The sequence below is a fragment of the Pelophylax lessonae genome (genome assembly GCF_965119305.1).
Source record: "Pelophylax lessonae genome assembly, chromosome: 11".
Classification (NCBI taxonomy): Eukaryota; Metazoa; Chordata; class Amphibia; order Anura; family Ranidae; genus Pelophylax; species Pelophylax lessonae.
The window spans coordinates 13,282,381-13,301,831 of NC_138778.1; the positions used below are offsets into that span (position 1 = coordinate 13,282,381).

A 19,451-nucleotide genomic window follows, 5' to 3' on the forward strand; every position below is an offset into this window, starting at 1 on the left:
TACTAAATTTCTGTTTTAGTGATATTTAATTTACAAAAATTCTGCTTTCTCAAAGGCAGCAAAATGAACAAATGCACCGGAATGCCAACACGCCAACAATCAGCAGTCCTTCGTTGTCTCCAGTAAAGACCACTTTCTCTGGCCAGTCTAATATGTCTTCCATGAAGCCAGGACTTCTCCCGTCCAATCTGGATGACCTAAAAGTAAGTTATGGTCTGCTGGCTAAAACAAAAAAAAATAAAAATAAAAGACAAGGAGACTGACACATGGCGCCAAATGTAAAATAGAATTGTGAGTATGTTTGAAATGTGACCTCTATTTTTTATGCGTCTAGATTAGCGATCGACCGATATAGTTTTTTCATTGCCGATACCGATACCAATATTTTGGTCATCGGATATCGGAATCGGCCGATATGGGCCGATATTTTCGTCCATTTAAAAAAAAAAAATATTTTTTATTTTTATTTGACAGGTACTCTTGTGGAGGGATCTGGGGGTCTAAAAGACCCCAAACCCCTCCTCTGCACTTAAAAGCATTTAAAACGCCATGTTTGGCTGTTTTGAATGCTGTAATTTTTTTTGGCGCCAGTACCCAGAAGTGATGACATCACCACATCACGTCTGGGTTTTTGCATGGAGACCCGATCAGACCCGAATGCGGCCTTGATCGGGTCTTCGGCGGCCGCGCAGGCTGGTTGCCCGGGTCTCCCGGTGGGACGGGAAACCCGGGCGAGCCGCGGAAGGTGGCGGTAGGGGGGGGATGCCCCCTCCCACTCCTTGCAATGACAGCCGAGCGGCTTCTCAGCCGCATCGGTTGTCATTACAAGACAGCTGACCATTGGCTAGGGACGCCGGTACCGGGGTGATGCCTCTAGCTGCAGGCATCTCTCCGGTACAAACACTTTCCGAAATATCGGTAATATCGGTAACCTCAGGGGCCGATTCCAAAATATCGGGGGAAGTGCATATCGGCCACCTCGGGGAAAGTGCATATCGGCCCTCAATATATCGGCTTTGCCGATAATCGGTCGATCCCTGGTCTAGATAGTTAAAGCGGATCTTCACTGCATCTGAGCACCAGAAACCAAGAACACCATTTAATTCATTATTATATATTTTTTATAGTTAAAGCAAACTCGCTCATCCGTCCATTTCTCCATGCTTTTTTTTGTTATAAAATTACTTTGAAAAACAACCCCCTGGCATTTCTGTCTGTAGCCACCTTGAGTAAGGCAAATGATTCATGCAGCATTTACTTCCTGGAATCCATCTGCCCTTAGATCAAGCATGCATGCAAGAGTGTGTTCTTAGCTGAGAAAACCCCTCCTCCCCTCCTGAAGACTCATGGGTTACTTAAAAAGTAACCCAGTTGTTGACCCTCCTGAAGACTCCTGGGATGTATGACATCACTTACCTAGGCAAGAAACCAGGAAGTAACTGAAGAAATGTAAAAGAAACGTTTAGAGTCGGTTCACACTAGCGCGACTTGTCAGGCGACTTGTCAACCTGACAAGTCGCGGTCCGTCGCGGTCCATTGACCGCTACAGGACCCGTTCTAATAGGAGCGACACAAGTCGCTCTGACCAGTGTTGGGGGTAACTAGTTACAAAGTAACGGATTACAGTAACTACATTACATTTTTTGGTAACGAAGTAATGTAACTAGTTACAATACTAATATTGGTAACTACACTACTTTACTAGGATATAGGAGGTAACTACACTAATTTACTAGGCTATAGGAGGTAACTACACTACTTTACTAGGCTATAGGAGGTAACTACACTACTTTACTAGGCTATAGGAGGTAACTACACTACTTTACTAGGCTATAGGAAGTAACTACACTACTTTACTAGGCTATAGGAGGTAACTACACTACTTTACTAGGCTATAGGAGGTAACTACACTACTTTACTAGGATATAGGAGGTAACTACACTACTTTACTAGACTATAGGAGGTAACTACACTACTTTACTAGGATATAGGAGGTAACTACACTACTTTACTAGGCATAGGAGGTAACTACACTACTTTACTAGGCTATAGGAGGTAACTACACTACTTTACTAGGCTATAGGAGGTAACTACACTACTTTACTAGACTATAGGAGGTAACTACACTACTTTACTAGACTATAGGAGGTAACTACACTACTTTACTAGACTATAGGAGGTAACTACACTACTTTACTAGGATATAGGAGGTAACTACACTACTTTACTAGGCTATAGGAGGTAACTACACTACTTTACTAGGCTATAGGAACGCGCTTTCCTGCGTTACCCAAGCCGTGTGATACAATCGTTATTTGGAAGAATAGAGAGGGATGAAGTTTATGATTTTTTGTTGCACTTTATGTTTTATTCTGTTTTTTCAGGTTTTGTTCTCATGTTTCCCAAAGCCTGTGTTTATAAAATAAACTCTATGCAGAAAGAGTGTCATGTATCTTCTTCTACACGGTCAATTTAGGCCCCGTTCACATAGGGACGATCCGACTTCCCCAGGCGACCTCCGTCTATGGCGGTCGCCTCCGGGTCGCCCCAAAGAAGCTCCGGACCCTTTTTCTAAGTCGGAGCGACTTGTGTCGCTCCTATTAGAACGGGTCCGCAGCTTCCCTATGGAAGGCGACCTACGGCGACCTGTGAGGCGACCAGGTCGCCCCACAGGTCGCCTTAGTGTGAACGGGGACTAAGAAAGAAGAAAGTAAAGTAATAAGTAGTGAAGTTACTTTTCAAATGCAGTAACTAGTAAAGTAATCTCGTTATAATTTACAGAAGTTACTAGTAACTAGTAATTAGTTACAATTTTTGAGCAACTACCCCAACACTGGCTCCGACTTAGAAAAAGTGTCCTGTACTACTTCGGGGCGACCTCGGAGCGACTTGCAAAGACTTACATTATGTGAAGTCCCTGCAAGTCGCTCCGAAGTCGTGGTGCATGGGAATGCACAAGTCGCCCCCGAAGTAGTAAGGAGTCGTGTCGCCCCAGTGTGAACTGACACTTAAAACAAGTAAATATGGTATACTTCCCTATGTATTTACTAATACTAGCAGCATGAGGAATAAAGATAATCAATGTTGATTGGGAGAGTAAAGTTCCACTTTAAGCTGTGAAGGATGGGCTGAGTGGTTGGCCAGCATCTAGAGTCAGTTTGAAACATACAAGAAGCCTGGAGTTGAGCACTATGATAACAATACATAAATGATGTTCATATGTGACTATACTTTAGCATTCTTTCCTCTTCTTCAAGGTGTCGGAGTTGAGGCAGCAGCTTAGAATACGTGGGTTGCCCGTGTCTGGTACAAAGACCTCCCTGATGGAACGACTGAGGCCCTTCCAGGAATGCGGTGGTAACACAGTTCCAACTTTTGGCGAGATCACCACAGTCACCTTCCCAGTTGCGCCAAATAACTCTATGTCGGGTTACCAAACTCACCCATCTGCAGGGGTTATCTCAAATGGATTCTATCAGTTCGGTAGCACCAGCTCCACCCCACCAATATCCCCAGCCTCTTCCGATCTTTCTGTAAATGGGTCTCTACCCGATACCTTTAGTGACGGGCCAATGTCTTCTCCTCAATTTGGTCTACACCCTTCCCCAATCCACCTTAGTGCTGAAGAAAGTCTCTTGAGCAGCATCAACAGTAGCAGCTACCAAGCAGAACTGGAAGGCATGGATGCAGAAAAAGACAAAATGTTGGTGGAGAAGCAAAAGGTCATCAACGAGTTGACATGGAAGCTCCAGCAAGAGCAGAGACAGGTGGAAGAGCTTAGACTTCAGTTACAGAAGAGGAAAGGGAGCTGTGGGCCTCTAGATAAGGCACTTCCATCTCAACACTTCTTTGGAGTACAGATCAAACAGGAAAATGTGTCAAGCTGTCCCTTTGCCTCTAAGCAAATGACCATGAAAAACCAGACCAATAATGCAATAGAGAAGTTGGGATCATGTGCAACGCAACCAATGCCGTGCTTAATGAACAACCACTGTATGGAGGCCTCAAACCCCAACTCCATGTCTTCCACTTTTTTAAGTCCCCAGTGCTCTCCACAACATTCCCCACTTGGAACTACGAACAGTCCCCAGCACATCAGCCTGCCCCCATCTCCCAACAACCATTGCCACTACCTACTGCCCGTGTCCCCAAATTCACAAGGCGACGCGCGAAGTGTATCTCCGCAACGCATGAATACTCAGATTTGCACTGGACAGGTAATTTATCCCAAATTGTAAAACTGTACTTTATTGTGTGTGTAACCAATTTATATTCTTAAAATGTGTCACGTATCCTCAAAGTATATTTTCTCTTGGGTTAATACTAAGGCTATATAATTTGAGTTGTGTGAATAGAGACAATGGCAATTATTTATAAGCTAAGGCCTATAGGCAATTAAGAAAATGCAAGCAGTGAATGCAGGGGAGTAGAAAAGGGGGGGGATAAGGGGGGTCCAAATTTCCCCCAGAGGTTCTGGCAGGTGCTGGAGTAGCATAGTATTACCTCCTGAATGCCTTTCAGACACTCCGGATTAAAATCACTTTTCAGAGACCAAAAAAGTTAAAATCCATTGGTGGATGGGAAGACCTGTACATGGTATTTAACTGCAACAAAGAAAAATAAGGTCTCCTGTCCTTTGTTAGAAGGCTGTGCTGTTTGTCAGAGCTCTGTAAATCTCAGGTCTGGATGGACAAAATTACATCTAATTTAGCAGGTAATGCAGCTCCCATTTATGTATTTTATCTATGTGCAGGTCTGGTGTTAGAAACCACTGGGCCCCATACAGACAACTTGACACGGGGACCCCATACAGCCAATGCTTCAGTTATTTACCAATCACTCATTTTGTTCATTCAGGAAAGTAAGGGTCTAGTAAGTATGACCTATTTTCCTGGACCCTTCCCCAACTCCTAATCTTGAAGAATCCTATCATGTGCTTGCAGCTGCCGGCGGGAAGGAGAGGAGGAAAGCCGAAAGCACTGCAGGGGTGGGGGGCACACAGGCAGGGCTGTCTTTAAGGCAGGGCAAAAGGGGAAGCTGCACCGGGCCCAGTCATTGTTGCAGGGCCCAAAGTAGCTGCCCCTTGAGCTCGCACTGCCCGCAAATAGTTGATAAGTGGATTTGGGAGGGGAGCAAGAACATGTTTGCCCAGGGTCAAATCGATATTAAAGATGGCCCTGCACACAGGGGGGGCCTGGACAGCAGGGGGAAACATATGGTGCACACTGCACAGGGAGGGTGATTGATGCAGCAGGGGGGCAATTACTGGTACCGATCCTTTGTATGGCTCTCTCTGCAGCAGCTGAAAGCCATCAGGAGGGAGAGAAGAAGTTAGCTTTCAGCTGCTGCAGAGAGAACCATGCAGGGATTGGTTCCAGTAATTGACCCCCTGCTGCACCGATCACCCTCCCTGCCCACATCTGATTCACCCTGCTGCCTGGGCCCCACTGCTGACCTGAGCCCCGTACAGGAGGACCAGTGGTACCCTCTCTTCTACGGCTCTGTCTATGTGTTTAGCTCTTTGCCTGTTGTTCAGATTTAAACATAAAATGCCTCTTCTATTGTTATAATGCAAAACAAAGTAATGTGAGAATGGCACAGCTTGCATTGACCTTCAAGTGGCATTGGTAACTTCTGGTACCAGAATGATTAAATAACTCTGGATCTTTCTTGAGTCATCGGTCATAGGCATTACGTCTCTGAAATTTGGACCCCACTGCAGTCATGTCACGCCCCTTTCGGCATACCTCCCAACTTTTTGAGATGGTAATGAGGGACACCTACTAGCAAAAGTATAAAGGCATAGAACACACCCCCTGCCACACCCCCTTAAAGGAGAATTAACCGCCCAAAAAAATATTAGTTAAACCCAAAAGGGCTTTTTTTTCTTTTTTTACTACTACTATTCCTTTATATTGGCTTTTACAAATGCAGCAATTTAGAAATTGGATGAAAGGTTTAGCACTGGGAAACACTTTTTACCTGTCAAAGGGTGGGCCAACTCAATATTGAACCCTACGGACTAAAACTGGGATGCCATTCGCCCCAATACTTTTGACAATATTATATATATATATATATATATATATATATATATATATATATATATATACAGTATCTCACAAAAGTGAGTACAACCCTCACATTTTGGAAATATTTTATTCTATCTTTTCATGTGACAACACTGAAGAAATTAGACTTTGCTACAATGTAAAGTAGTGAGTGTACAGCTTGTATAACAGTGTACATTTGCTGTCCCCTCAAAATAACTCAACACACAGCCATTAATGTCTAAACCACTGGCAACACAAGTGAGTACACCTCTAAGTGAAAATGTCCAAATTGGGCCCAATTAGCCATTTTCCCTCCCTGGTGTCATGCACTGGGAAGCTACAGTTCATTGAGGGAACCATGAATACCAACATGTACTGTGACATACTGAAGCTGAGAATGATCTCCTCCCTTCGGAGTTGCAGCCGCAAGGCAGTTTTTCAACATGATAACGACTGCAAACACACCTCCAAGACGACCACTGCCTTGCTAAAGAAGCTGAGGGTAAAGGTGATGGACTGGCCAAGCATGTCTCCAGACCTAAATCCTATTGAGCATCTGTGGGGCATCCTCAAACTGAAGGTGGAGGAGTGCAAAGTCTCTAACATCCACCAGCTCCGTGATGTCGCCATGGAGGAGTGGAAGAGGACTCCAGTGGCAACCTGAGAATCTCTGGTGAATTCCATGCCCAAGAGGGTTAAGACAGTGTTGGAAAATAATGGTGGCCACACAAAATATTGACACTTTGGGCCCAATTTGAACATTTTCAATTAGGGCTATACTCACTTTTGTTGACAGTGGTTGTTGCCAATGCCAGCAGACAATGTCCAGCTACCCAACAAATACAAACATAAAAACAAATAGTAAACTGCTAAATAATAAACAGAAAGTGTTGTTTAAAGCTAATAAAGTCCATATAAGCACAGTTCCATAGAGGTACTTCAAAGAATTCAAGATGATAAGTTCCACAGGCCGTGAAAGTGGTGAGAAAATAGGATAGCCAGTGAATTCACTCTACAGGAAGAGTGACCCCCTAAGAATACGCTTTGTTTACTGTGAAGGAAGCCAGAGATCTGGTTCACTGGAATATCCTCCCTTGTGTCAGGGTAAGTGGCACCATAGAGATGGATGGATGGTGCGTGATTCCCCCACTGGGATGAACTCCAATCACCGGCCATTAAAAAATGAAAAGGTAACTGACATAGCGTAAAAACGTTTGGGCTGATTTATTTGGCCATTGGGACCTTCCCTTTATGGGATTGATGGTCCAATCATAGTGATCCTCCCGGGTCCCTAACTGTATATATTGGCCTGGTAATGGCGTGTGTGCATGCCCCTGATGACGTCACGTATGACGAAACACATCGGGCTGAGCTACACACACACGATATCATGCGCGGTTGATGTCGGCCATTTTGCTTTTTGGAATAATGATTAGCTGGACTTACATGTTTGTTTTAAAGCTTTCCATGTGAGCGTTACTCTTCTTTATAAATAAATCAGCCCAATCAGAATTACACTATGTCGGTTACCTTATTATTTTCATGCCTGGTGATTTGAGTTCATCCCACTGGGGGAAGCACCCAGAGGGGGCTGTATCCATCCTTTCATCCATCTCTATGGTGCCACTTACCCTGACACAGGGGAGGATATTCCAGTGATCCGGATCTCTGGCTTTGTCCACTGTAAACAAAGTGTATCTGACCGCTCTTATAAGGGGGGTCATACTTCCTATGGTAAGCGCGGTGGGAAATCACTGGCTGGTGACACCTCTTATTTTCTCAACACTTTCACTGCATGTGTTATTTCTCATCTTGATTGCTTTGAAGTACCTCTATGGGGCTGAATTATAAGTCATATACATACAGTGCATCTGGAAAGTATTCACAGCGCTTCACTTTTTCCACATTTTGTTATGTTACAGCCTTATTCCAAAATGGACTAAATTCATTATTTTCCTCAAAATTCTACAAACAATACCCCATCATGACAATGTTAAATAAGTTTGTTTAAAATCTTTGCAAATGTATTAAAAATAGAAAATATCCCATGTACATAAGTATTCACAGCCTTTGCCATAATACTCAAAATTGAGCTCAGGTGCATCCTGTTTCCGCTGATGATCCTTGAGATGTTTCTACAACTTGATTGGTGTCCACCAGTGGTATATTCAGTTGATTGGACATGATTTGGAAAGGCACACACCTGTCTATATAAGGTCCCACAGTTACCAATGCATGTATGAGCACAAACCAAGCCATGAAGTCCAATAAATTGTCTGTAGACCTCTGAGACAGGATTGTATCCAGGCACAGATCTGGGGAAGGGTACAGAAAAATGTCTGCAGCATTGAAGGACAGTGGTCTCCATCATCCATAAATGGAAGAAGTTTGGAACCACCAGGATTCTTCCTAGAATGGGCCACCCGGCCAAACTGAGCGATTGGGGGAGAAGGGCCTTAGTCAGGGAGGTGACCAAATACCCGATGGTCACTCTGACAGAGCTCTGGCATTTCTCTGTGGAGAGAGGAGAACCTTCCAGAAGAACGACCATGTCTTCAGCACTCCACCAATCAGGCCTGTATGGTAGAGTGGTCAGACAGAACCACTCCTCAGTAAGAGGCACATGACAGCCCACCTGAAGTTTGCCAAAAGGCACCCGAAGGACCATGAGAGAAAAAAATTCTCTGGTCTGATGAAATAAATATTGAACTCTTTGGCCTGAATGGCAAGGGTCATGTCTGGAGGAAACCAAGTACAGCTCATTATCTGGCCAATACCATCCCTACCGTGAAGCATGGTGGTGGAAGCTGGGAGACTAGTCAGGATTGAGGGAACGATGACTGTATCAATATACAGAGACATCCTTGATGAAAACCGGCTCCAGAGTGCTCTGGACCTCAGACTCGTACAAAGGTGCATCATCCAGCAGGACAACATCCCTAAGCGCACAGTCATAATTAACAAAGGAGTGACTACAGGACAACTCTAATGAAATAAATATTGAACTCTTTGGCCTGAATGGCAAGCGTCATGTCTGGAGGAAACCAGGCACCATCATTTGGCCAACACCATCCTACAGAGAAGCATGGTGGTGGCAGCATCATTCTGTGGGGATGTTTTTCAGAGGCAGGAACTAGGAGACTAGTCAGGATGGAGGGAAAGATGAATGCAGCAATGTACAGAGACATCCTTGGTGAAAACCTGTTCCAGAGTGCTCTGGACCTCAGACTCGGACAAAGGTTCATCATCCAGCAGGACAACAACCCTAAGTACACAGTCATAATTAACAATGGAGTGGCTGCGGGACAACTCTATGAATGTCCTTGAGTGGCCCAGCCAGAGCCCAGACTTGAACCCAATTGAACATCTCTGGAGAGATCTGAAAATGGCTGTGCACCGACGCTCCCCATTCAACCTGATGGAGCTTGAGAGGTCCTGTAAAGAAGAATGGGAGAAACTGCCCAAAAATAGGTGTGCCAAGCTTGTAGCATCATACTCAAAAAGACTTGAGGCTTTAATTGGTGCCAAAGGAGCTTCACCAAAGTATTGAGCAAAGGCTGTGATACTTATGTACATTGGATTTTATTTTCCTTTTTTCTTTTTAAGAAATTTGCAAAGACTTCAGACAATCTTCTTTCACGTTGTTGTTTTGGGGTATTGCTTGTAGAATTTTAAGGAAAATAATCAATTTAATCAATTTTGGAATAAGGCGGTAACAATCAAAATGTGGAAAAAGTGAAGCGCTGTGAATACTTTCCGTATGCACTGTAGTTACATTGGTCCAAGCTGGAATAATGTTAACATATCCATACCTGGAACTCTTCTTTAACAACCCTAATTATTTATGTTTGTGAGGCTTACATAGTTACATAGTTACATAGTAGTTGAGGTTGAATAAAGACAACAGTCCATCCAGTTCCCCCTGTGTAGGTGTGTGTGGACTTAATCATTTCTTATACCCCTGAATGTTATGATCCTTGAGATGTACGTCTAAGAGTCTTTTAAAAGTAGCCATACTCCCCGCAGTTACTACCATTTGTGGTAGAGTTCCACAATCTTGTAGCCCTTACTGTTTAAGTCAGAGTTCGGCCTCCATAAATTCAAGAATCTAACAGTGAAAATGAAGAAACCCCTTCAAGAGTATTAATTCTCTATTTTACTGTGACTTTGTATTTGTAGAATGCTGGAAGCACAGTATGCTTCTCTCCAAACCAGACCAGTTTACAGCCACCTTACGCTGACCACTCGGAAAGCAAGCAGGGTAACAAAGATGGCGTCTCACCAAAGAGCCCGACAGTGTTAGGAAAGGTAAGATGTCATGGGCTAAGACATATAGAATGAATAGTTAAAAAAAAAAAAAAAAAAGAAAAATGTCACTAATGCCTCGTTTCCACTGAGCGGAACGGTTCGTGTCGGTACAGTTTGGAAGGGTTAGAATGGTCCGGTCTATTCAGGTGAGCGTTTCCACTGCAAGTCCACCAGGGACCATGCGGGGTTTACACCAAATGAGGTGTTTGTTTTGCTCTTTCATTTGACGTGAGCATTGATAGTTTCCTGTCTGCCAATCAGTGGACTCTATCGTGTGACGCCAATAGCTCCGCCCTAACCATACCGTACCATTTCCTATGGCCCTACATCTGAAGCAGGACCAGGAATGGTGCGGTTTGGTTCGGTTGTATGGGCCACTTTCATAATGGAAACACTCAAATTAGCGTACCGTACCGTACCGAACCGAACCGATCCGCTCAGTGGAAACGAGTCATAAGTTGTTCTTGATATCTACACCACAGAGGAACTTGGGTTTTGCTCATGCAGGGTTAAAGACAGGTTCTCTTTATTGCTGCAGCTGCTCCCAACCACCTTCCTTTAGCTCTCCCACCTTGTTTTTGGACCTTAGGATTCAGGAAAAGAAGATCTGTAAGCTTCAAGTATTATCTTAGGACTTACCCAGAGCTAAAGACTATCTTCCCACCCCCGTGTGGCCAATCACCAAGATAGAACAACGTCATATGTTATAGTAGTTATGGTAGATTGCCGGATAAAGCAGGAAGTATGGAATTTGCATCGTCTAGATAGACTGTGTTTTGGTTTGCTGTGTGTGATCTGTCTTCTTCAAAGGCAATGTTCGAAGATTGGGAAGTGTTCCTCAGAGCTGGAACCAAGGGGCCAAGCCCAACCCCTGAAGAACAACCCCACACCATAATCTCCTCTCCACCAAATTATTTGGACCAGTGCACAAAACAAGGTCCATAAAGACATGGATGAGCAAGTTTGGGGTGGAGGAACTTGACTGTCCTCACCTCATCCCGATAGAACACCTTTGGGATGAATTAGAGTGGAGAATCCGACCCAGGCCTTCATGTCCACATGAGTGCCTGATAGGGTTGCCACCTCATCCCTTTAAATCCAAACACATATTAATTACACAGGTTCTGAGGCTAATTCAATGCAGGTAAGGCACTACGTGAGTTTAATTACCACCTTAATCAGCCACAGAATTAATACGTGTTCGGGTTTAACTACTTTACCACCGGAGGATTTTGCTGTCTTACGTCCAGGCCACTTTTTGCGATTCGGCACTGTGCAACTTTAACTGACAATTGCGCGGTCGTGCAACGCCGTACTCAAACAAAATTTACGTCCTTTTTTTCCCACAAACAGAGCTTTCTTTTGGTGGTATTTGATCACCTTTGCGATTTTTACTTTTTGCGCTATAAACAAAAAAAGAGCGTACATTTTGAAAAAATAACAATATTTTTCACATTTTTTTATATGAAATTCCCCCCCAAAAAAATGTAAAAATCAAAATCTTTTTAAATTTTTGGCCAATTTGTTTTCTGCTACCTATGTTTGGTAAAAAAAAATCACAATAAGCGTATTTTGATTGGTTTGCGCAAAAGTTATTGCGTTTGCTAACTAAGGGAAAGATTTCTGTCATTTTTGGTGTTTTTTTTTAACGAGTAATGGCGGCGATCTGCGATTTCTTTTGCGGGACTGCGACATTGCAGCGGACAGATCGGACCCTTGACTGACATTTTTTACACTTTTGGGGGTACCAGTGACATTACTACAGTAATCAGTGCTATACATATGCACTGTTACTGTAAAAATGACACTGGCAGGGAAGAGGTTCATTTTATTGGAGAGGGATGGGTTAATGTATGCCTGGTGCTTACTAACGTGTGTGGGGGGAGGTGACTGAGTGACACAGGGACAGACTGCATGTTCAGCTATGCTGTCACTGTTTGTCACTTAGGAGATCCGGCCGCTTTGTTTACACAAGCGGGCGGATCTCCAGACTCGATTCCCGACGATCGGGGAAGAGCAGCGGCGATCGCCGCCGCTCCTCCCCTGGCCCGACTCCCGCTGTGACTGAAAACAGCGGGAGCGAGCCTCCGGCGGGGCACAAGCGCCGCCCACAAGGGGAGGAGTCCAGCGATGTAGGTCTACGTCGCTGGACGGAATCTAGCCACTTTGCCGCAGTACAGTCCCAGTGACTGGTCGGCAAGTGGTTAAAGGGGATTAGGTGGAAAACCTAGTGCTTGACATCACAAATGTGCTTCTGGAAGAATGGTCAAACATTCCCATAGACACTCCTAAACCTTGTGGACAGCCTTCCCAGAAGAGTTGAAGCTGTTATAGATGCAAAGGGTGGGCCAACTCAATATTGAACCCTACGGACTAAGACTGGGATGCCATTAAAATTCATGTGCGTGTAAAGGGAGGCGTCCCAATACTTTTGTTAATAAAGTGTATCATTCTAGGATGGAATTTTGTTTCTTGTTCTGGATTTACAGCAACTGCAAAGGGTGATCTTGGTTTATTTGATTTTTTGATTTTTTTTTTAGTAAATAAATTATATTTATATTGAATAAAAATGTATATTTTTGAATTACAGATGAACACTTTACAACCGTCTCCCCAGGCAGGTCAAAAGCTCTCTGTGCCTTGTACGACTTTCTCCAATGCACCCACATCGGATTCCAAGCAGCTTCCGTCATATGAGGACGCTGTAAGACAGGTAATACAATATAAATTATTGTCCATTTCACCTAATATAAAAAAATAATATCATTTATGGAAAGCAATGGTTACATTAAATGTTTGAACCTAAACATCATATATACATTGTGTGATAGAAGTATATTCATCCAAACATGTGCTCATATTTCTTGGCCTGGAATCTCCTGTAACTGATCCAAAGTCTTACGGCCTTTGTTCTGAAATCCAATGATGTCATCTATAAGTTGTTCTCTTGGCTTGTACTGCTCCTTAACCACTTCAGCCCTGGAAGGTTTACCCCCCACCCCCCTTCATGACCAGGCCACTTTTTGTGATACAGCACTGGGTTACTATACTGACAATTGCGTGGTCGTCGTGCGACACTGTACCCAAATAAAATGCATGTCCTTTTTTCCCCACAAATAGAGCTTTCTTTTGGTGGTATTTGATTACCTCTGTGATTTTTATTTTTTGCGCTATAGACAACAAAAAAAAAAAATTAACAATTTTGAAAAAAAAAAATATATATATACATATATATATATATATATATCTATAAAACACATCCGATACAAAAATGGAAAAAAAAATCTTAATTTCTTCATCAATTTAGACCGATATATATTCTGCTAGATTTTTGTTAAAAAAATAAAATCCTAATAGGTGTATATTGATTTGGTTTGCACAAAAATTATAGCGTCTACAAACAATGGAATATATTTATGGAATTTTTTTTTTTTTTTACAAGTAAAGGCGGTGATCAGCAATTTTTAGCGGGACTGCCACATTGCGGCAGACAAACCTGACACAATCCAATAAAATAAAAAAAAAAAAAAATCAAATTTCTTCATCAATTTAGGCCAATATGTATTCTGCTACATATTTCTGGTAAAAAAATCCTAACAAGTGTATATTGATTGGTTTGCATAAAAGTTATAGCGTCTACAAACTGACGTCGTTCCCCTCTCTCTGTAACCCTGGAAATCAGGAGCGACCAGTAGTTTGTCTCCAAATGACAGGTAAACATGGAGGGTGAGGTCACCTGGTGACATCACCGTCACCAATGCAAAATTTCCGGTGTGCATATGTCTATAAGTCAGACTTTTTTTTTCTAAACTTTGAAAAGGAATTATGTTTTTAGTCCTCAAAACCTTCACTCATCGTGAATAAAATGTCTTCCTAAACCTTTTCCTCACTGCAATATGTTCTTTCCACAGCAAGTCACCAGAAGCCAACAGATAGACGAACTTCTTGACGTTCTCATTGAAAGTGGAGGTAAGTCCACCATGCAGACAACCTTGAAATTTCCAAATGTTATTTTTGAGTGTTCCTAACTTTTTTGTATTTGCCATCAGCTGAGTTTGATTTTAATAATTTTATTTCAGAAATGCCAGCAAATGCCAAAGACGAGCGGTCATGTGGGCAGAAGATGACTCAACTGGGTGTGCCAACGGGAAACTCAAATCTATCTGCTCCAAATTCTCACCTCCCTTACGATAACTGCCCCAATAACGACAGCCACCTTGAAGTCTTACTGAATACCCACAGCCCCATCGGGAGAGCCGCCGAAATCCCTCTGCTTAAGATAGGAAATGACGATGTGCACTTTGAACGCGTTCTAGAAGGGTTTTCGGGCAAAGTGACTGAAGATATTCTCCCATCCAGAGAGATATTAGAAACTTCTCTGTCTCCTATGGAGACCCAGATGTCACCGTCGTCCACGGAAAGCGCTGCCCTCCACCATTTAAGCTTTACCGAATCTCCTTGGGAGACCATGGAGTGGTTGGACCTAACCCCACCAAGCTCAGCCACAGGTTTGGGATCCCTTACTACTACTGGTCCCAGCATTTTTAACACTGATTTCCTAGATGTTAATGATCTCAACTTAAACAATGCAATGGACCTACACTTAGAACAGTGGTGAACTCCATAATCAATGTTTCATCTGTAGAGCCAAAAACAAAAAAAGCTTCAACGCAACGTGCCAAAGGATGGGTTCACCAAAGACCAACCAAAGTCCACTAAAGACATTCATTTCTTTCTAAGTGTTACAGTTACAAAATAAGTGTCTTTGAGATGGATCAACTATCACAGCTGGACTTCCAATGACTCAAGTAGCCAATGGGATTGTTACATATCTGTCCGATCTACCAGCTCTAGTCCAAAACCACCTAGGTATTTTGGACTTCATCAAACAAAACTTTGTACCAAAAAGGTACAGGTTATATAATGTACAAAAAAAAATGGATACCCGTGTGTTTTAATTTTTTTACGTCTTTAGTGCTAAATTGCAATGGTAGAACTTTATTTAAAAGAATGAACAACGGCAAAAAGAGCTTCAAACAAAACCTTTTCACAATGGGCTTTAATAGCTTACTTTCTGCCCCATCTATCTTCTTTGGTTTGTAAGGTTGGGTTGACTCCAAACAAGAACTCAGCACCTAGCAAATGTGATTTAACACTGATTATATCAAGAAATTCCAGTTTTTGACAAGATGGCCGTATTATAGTTTATTTTTTAGGTCTTATCTTCGGTACCCGCACAACTGAGGGGTTTTTAGCTTACAATTTTGCTCATAAACCCTGTATAATGAAACATATTATTTTTGTAGTCACTGGAAGTGCGATGTTGTACAGTCTTGAAACTGTTTTTTTTTTTTTTTCTGCTTTTTGTCTGTATATTTTTGGGCACAGAATATAATTAATTTCAATGTACAATTGTTTTTTGTTTAATTCATCTTCATAGGATTTGACTTTTTTTGAGGGGCGTTCCAACCCTATCATTATTTTATGTTGGCCATAGGATTCGATTTTAAGCGAATTTCCAAGCAGAAGTTTAAAAAAAAAACACCATTGAATGCAATTTTGTATTTATTTAAAAAAAATTCAATCATGTATTTTTAAATATAACTGGTTAAATGCCTGAATTTGTTGACGTAGTTTGACGGGGATACAACCTTATCATAATTCAATTGTAGGCTTAACTTCAATCAGAAGTGAAAAAAAAAACACCATTAAATGCATTTTTGGATTTATAAAAAAAAAAAAAAAAAAAATCCTATACTGTATTGTTAAATACAATTGGGTAAATGCCTGAATTTGTTGACTTAATTTGACAGAGGCAACAAACTTATCATTATTTTATGTTGGCCAAAAGATTTGATTATAAGCTTAACTCCAAGCAGAAGTTAAAAAAAAAAAAAAAAGAAATGCCATTGAATTCAATTTTGTATTTATTTACAAAAAAAAATCCTATAACGTATCTTTAAATATAACTGGTTAAATGCCTGAATTTGTTGACTTAGTTTGATGGGGATACAACCTTATCATAATTTTATGTTGGCCATAAAATTCAATTGTAGGCTTAACTTCAATCAGAAGTGAAAAAAATAAAATAAACACCATTAAATGCATTTTTGGATTTATTTAAAAAAAAAATAAAAATCCTATACTGTATTGTTAAATACAATTGGGTAAATGCCTGAATTTGTTGACTTAATTTGACAGAGGCTACAACTCTATCATTACTGTATTTTATGTTGGCCAAAAGATTTGATTTTAAGCTTTACTCCAAGCAGAAGTTAAAAAAAAAAAAAAAAGCGCCATCGAATGCAATTTTGTATTTATTTACAAAAAAAAGAAAAAATACTATAATGTAGTTTTAAATATAACTGGTTAAATGCCTGAATTTGTTGACTTAATTTGACAAGGGAACAACCTTGTCATTATTTTATGTAGGCCATAAAATTCAATTTTAAGCTTAACTTCAATCAGAAGTAAAAAAAACACCATTAAATGCAAATTTGTATTTATTTAAAAAAAAATCCTATACTGTATTGTTAAATACAATTGGGTAAATGCCTGAATTTGTTGACCTAATTTGACAGAGGCAACGAACTTATCATTATTTTATGTTGGCCAAAAGATTTGATTTTAAGCTTAACTCCAAGCAGAAGTAAGAAAAAAAAAAAGAATACGCCATTGAATGCAATTTTGTATTTATTTACAAAACAAATTCTATAATGTAATTTTAAATATAACTGGTTAAATGCCTGAATTTGTTGACTTAGTTTGACGGGGTACAACCTTATCATAATTTTATGTTGGCCATAAAATTCAATTTTAGGCTTAACTTCAATCAGAAGTGGAAAAAAAAAAAGACCATTAAATGCAATTTTGTATTTATTTAAAAAAAATGCTATAATGTGTTTTTTTAAATGCAACTGCTTAAGTACCTGGATTTTTGGATTTAATATGCATCTCCTGTCGCAGGCTTGTGGCTTGGAGGCAACCAAACTGTATTGCCTAACTCCGGTGGGGAGGTCACCTGGCTGGCTGGCTGTGCTGTATGGCAGAGCTGTGCAAATCTCAGGACTGAATGCATAGAACTAGTGTCCCCATTGGAAGATTTTCCCTCTATTATTTTTCTGGGGACAACCCAAATTTTTTTTTTTTTTTTTACTTTCAATGATAATGGTAAACAGCATTGAATGCAATTTTGCATTTATTTACAAAAAAAAAATCCTATAATGTATTTTTGCGTTAAATGCCTGAATTTGTTGACTTATTTTAAAGGGGGTACAACCTGGCTGGCTGTGGTTCTAATCCCTCTCCATTGTATCCAAAACCAAGTAAAAAAAAAAGTTTTGACTTTTTTGTTTGAATGGTGTCAATATTTCAATGGTGTATACTTAGCAGTTGGCTTGGAGTTCAGTTTCCCCTTTTGGGAAAAAAAAAAAAAAATCTTAAGGTAAAAAAAAACTGTGGACCAACTGCAGCAATGTTACAGTTTTCTGAATTAAAAGGGGAAAGCATAGAAAAAAAAATTAGTTTTCAAGTTTTCAAAAATGTCAAATTGGACAATTCCACCTTTGTCATGTTCCACCTATTTTTTTTTTTTTTTTTTTACATTTTATTTTATTTTTTTAAAAAAACCTGAGCAGAAACCACAATATTGTGCTAGCAAATTAAATTCAGACCATTACATACTGTACATATAAATAACAGTACATGAGTTCCTGATAGTATACCTACAACATTGTAAATGATTTATGTAAATAAATTTGTGTTTTTCTGGACTTTGTAAAATATAATAAAACATAAGTACTCAGTGTAGTGTAATGGCCTTGCTACAACCAGTACTGTACAGACGTCACCCTTTGTTTAGGGGTTGATAAATACGTTAAAACTCACTTTTTGTATTATTAAGCTACTGGAAGACAACACACTAATAATTATCTCTTTTTGTTAACCTGCTTAAATAGTTAAGTAATTGTAAAAGGGTTAACATAAATGTTGTAAGTCAAGTTGAACTGTACATTATAAAAAAAAAAAAATCTGCACCAATTTGTAGCTTTTACACTGTATATACGATCTCTGAATTTAATTGCATTTTTTTAAAGGCCATTTAAAATACAGGAATTGTTTATATATATATATATATAAAAAAAAAGTTGTGATGTTCACCAGACTAATGGACTACATCGCTGCATGCTGTATATAGGTAAAAGTATTTTTTTTTTTTATGTTGAAAAGCACCAATATTTTGTACAAAGTTTCACCATGCACTGCTAATATAGAGTACGAGCACCGAAAGTGTCTAAAATTGTATTTTTAACAATTAAAGAAAAGCCATTCCATACAGAGATTAAAGTAGCACTTTAAGCCAGCATAAATTTTACAGTTATTTGCTGTAAAAAAAAAAAAAATTCCCTTTTGTTTGCAACTTATTCTATTTCTTTAAGACTTTTGCTAAGGCATCCAAAAGCCCTGTGCTTCCTTTATAAACACTTAAAAGGCCAAAAACATACATTTGCATTAAGAAAAAAAATAAATCATTTTTTAAAAGGCCAAAAACTTACATTTGCATTAAGAAAAAAACAGTTTAATCATTTTTTTAAAAGGCCAAAAACATACATTTGCATTTAAAAAAAATATATATCATTTTTAAAAGACCAAAAACATACATTTGCATTAAGAAAGAAATAAATGATTTTTTAAAAGGCCAAAAACATACATTTGCATTAAGAAAAAAAAATTAAATAATTTTTTAAAGGGTCAAAAACATACATTTGCATTAAAAAAAATATATAAAGAATTTTTTAAAAGGCCAAAAAATACTTTTGTATTAAAAACTTTAAATATTATATTAATAATAATATTATTAATAATAATAATTCTATTTCTTTAGACTTTTGCTAAGGCATCAAAAAGCCCTGTGCTTCCTTTATAAACACTTAAAAGGCCAAAAACATACATTTGCTTTAAGAAAAAAACATTTTAATCATTTTTTAAAAGGCCAAAAACATACATTTGCATTAAGAAAAAAAAAATAAATCATTTTTTAAAAGGCCAAAAACATACATTTGCATTTTAAAAAAATATATATAATTTTTA

General features: G+C 39.8%; 1 protein-coding gene across 4 annotated transcripts in view; it reads left to right on the forward strand.

Moving 5' to 3' along the window:
* The window catches only part of MYOCD (myocardin), a 93,513-nt gene extending 78,228 nt beyond the window's left edge, over nt 1-15,285 (forward strand). For all 4 annotated transcript variants that reach the window (XM_082271187.1, XM_082271188.1, XM_082271189.1 and 1 more), the window contains 6 exons: nt 56-203; nt 3,258-4,217; nt 10,233-10,361; nt 12,952-13,074; nt 14,273-14,330; nt 14,441-15,285. In XM_082271187.1, coding sequence (XP_082127313.1) covers nt 56-203; nt 3,258-4,217; nt 10,233-10,361; nt 12,952-13,074; nt 14,273-14,330; nt 14,441-14,979 — 1,957 coding nt within the window. In that variant the 3' untranslated portion in view covers nt 14,980-15,285. The remainder of the gene's footprint in view (nt 1-55; nt 204-3,257; nt 4,218-10,232; nt 10,362-12,951; nt 13,075-14,272; nt 14,331-14,440) is intronic.
* The last annotated feature ends 4,166 nt before the right edge of the window (nt 15,286-19,451 follow it).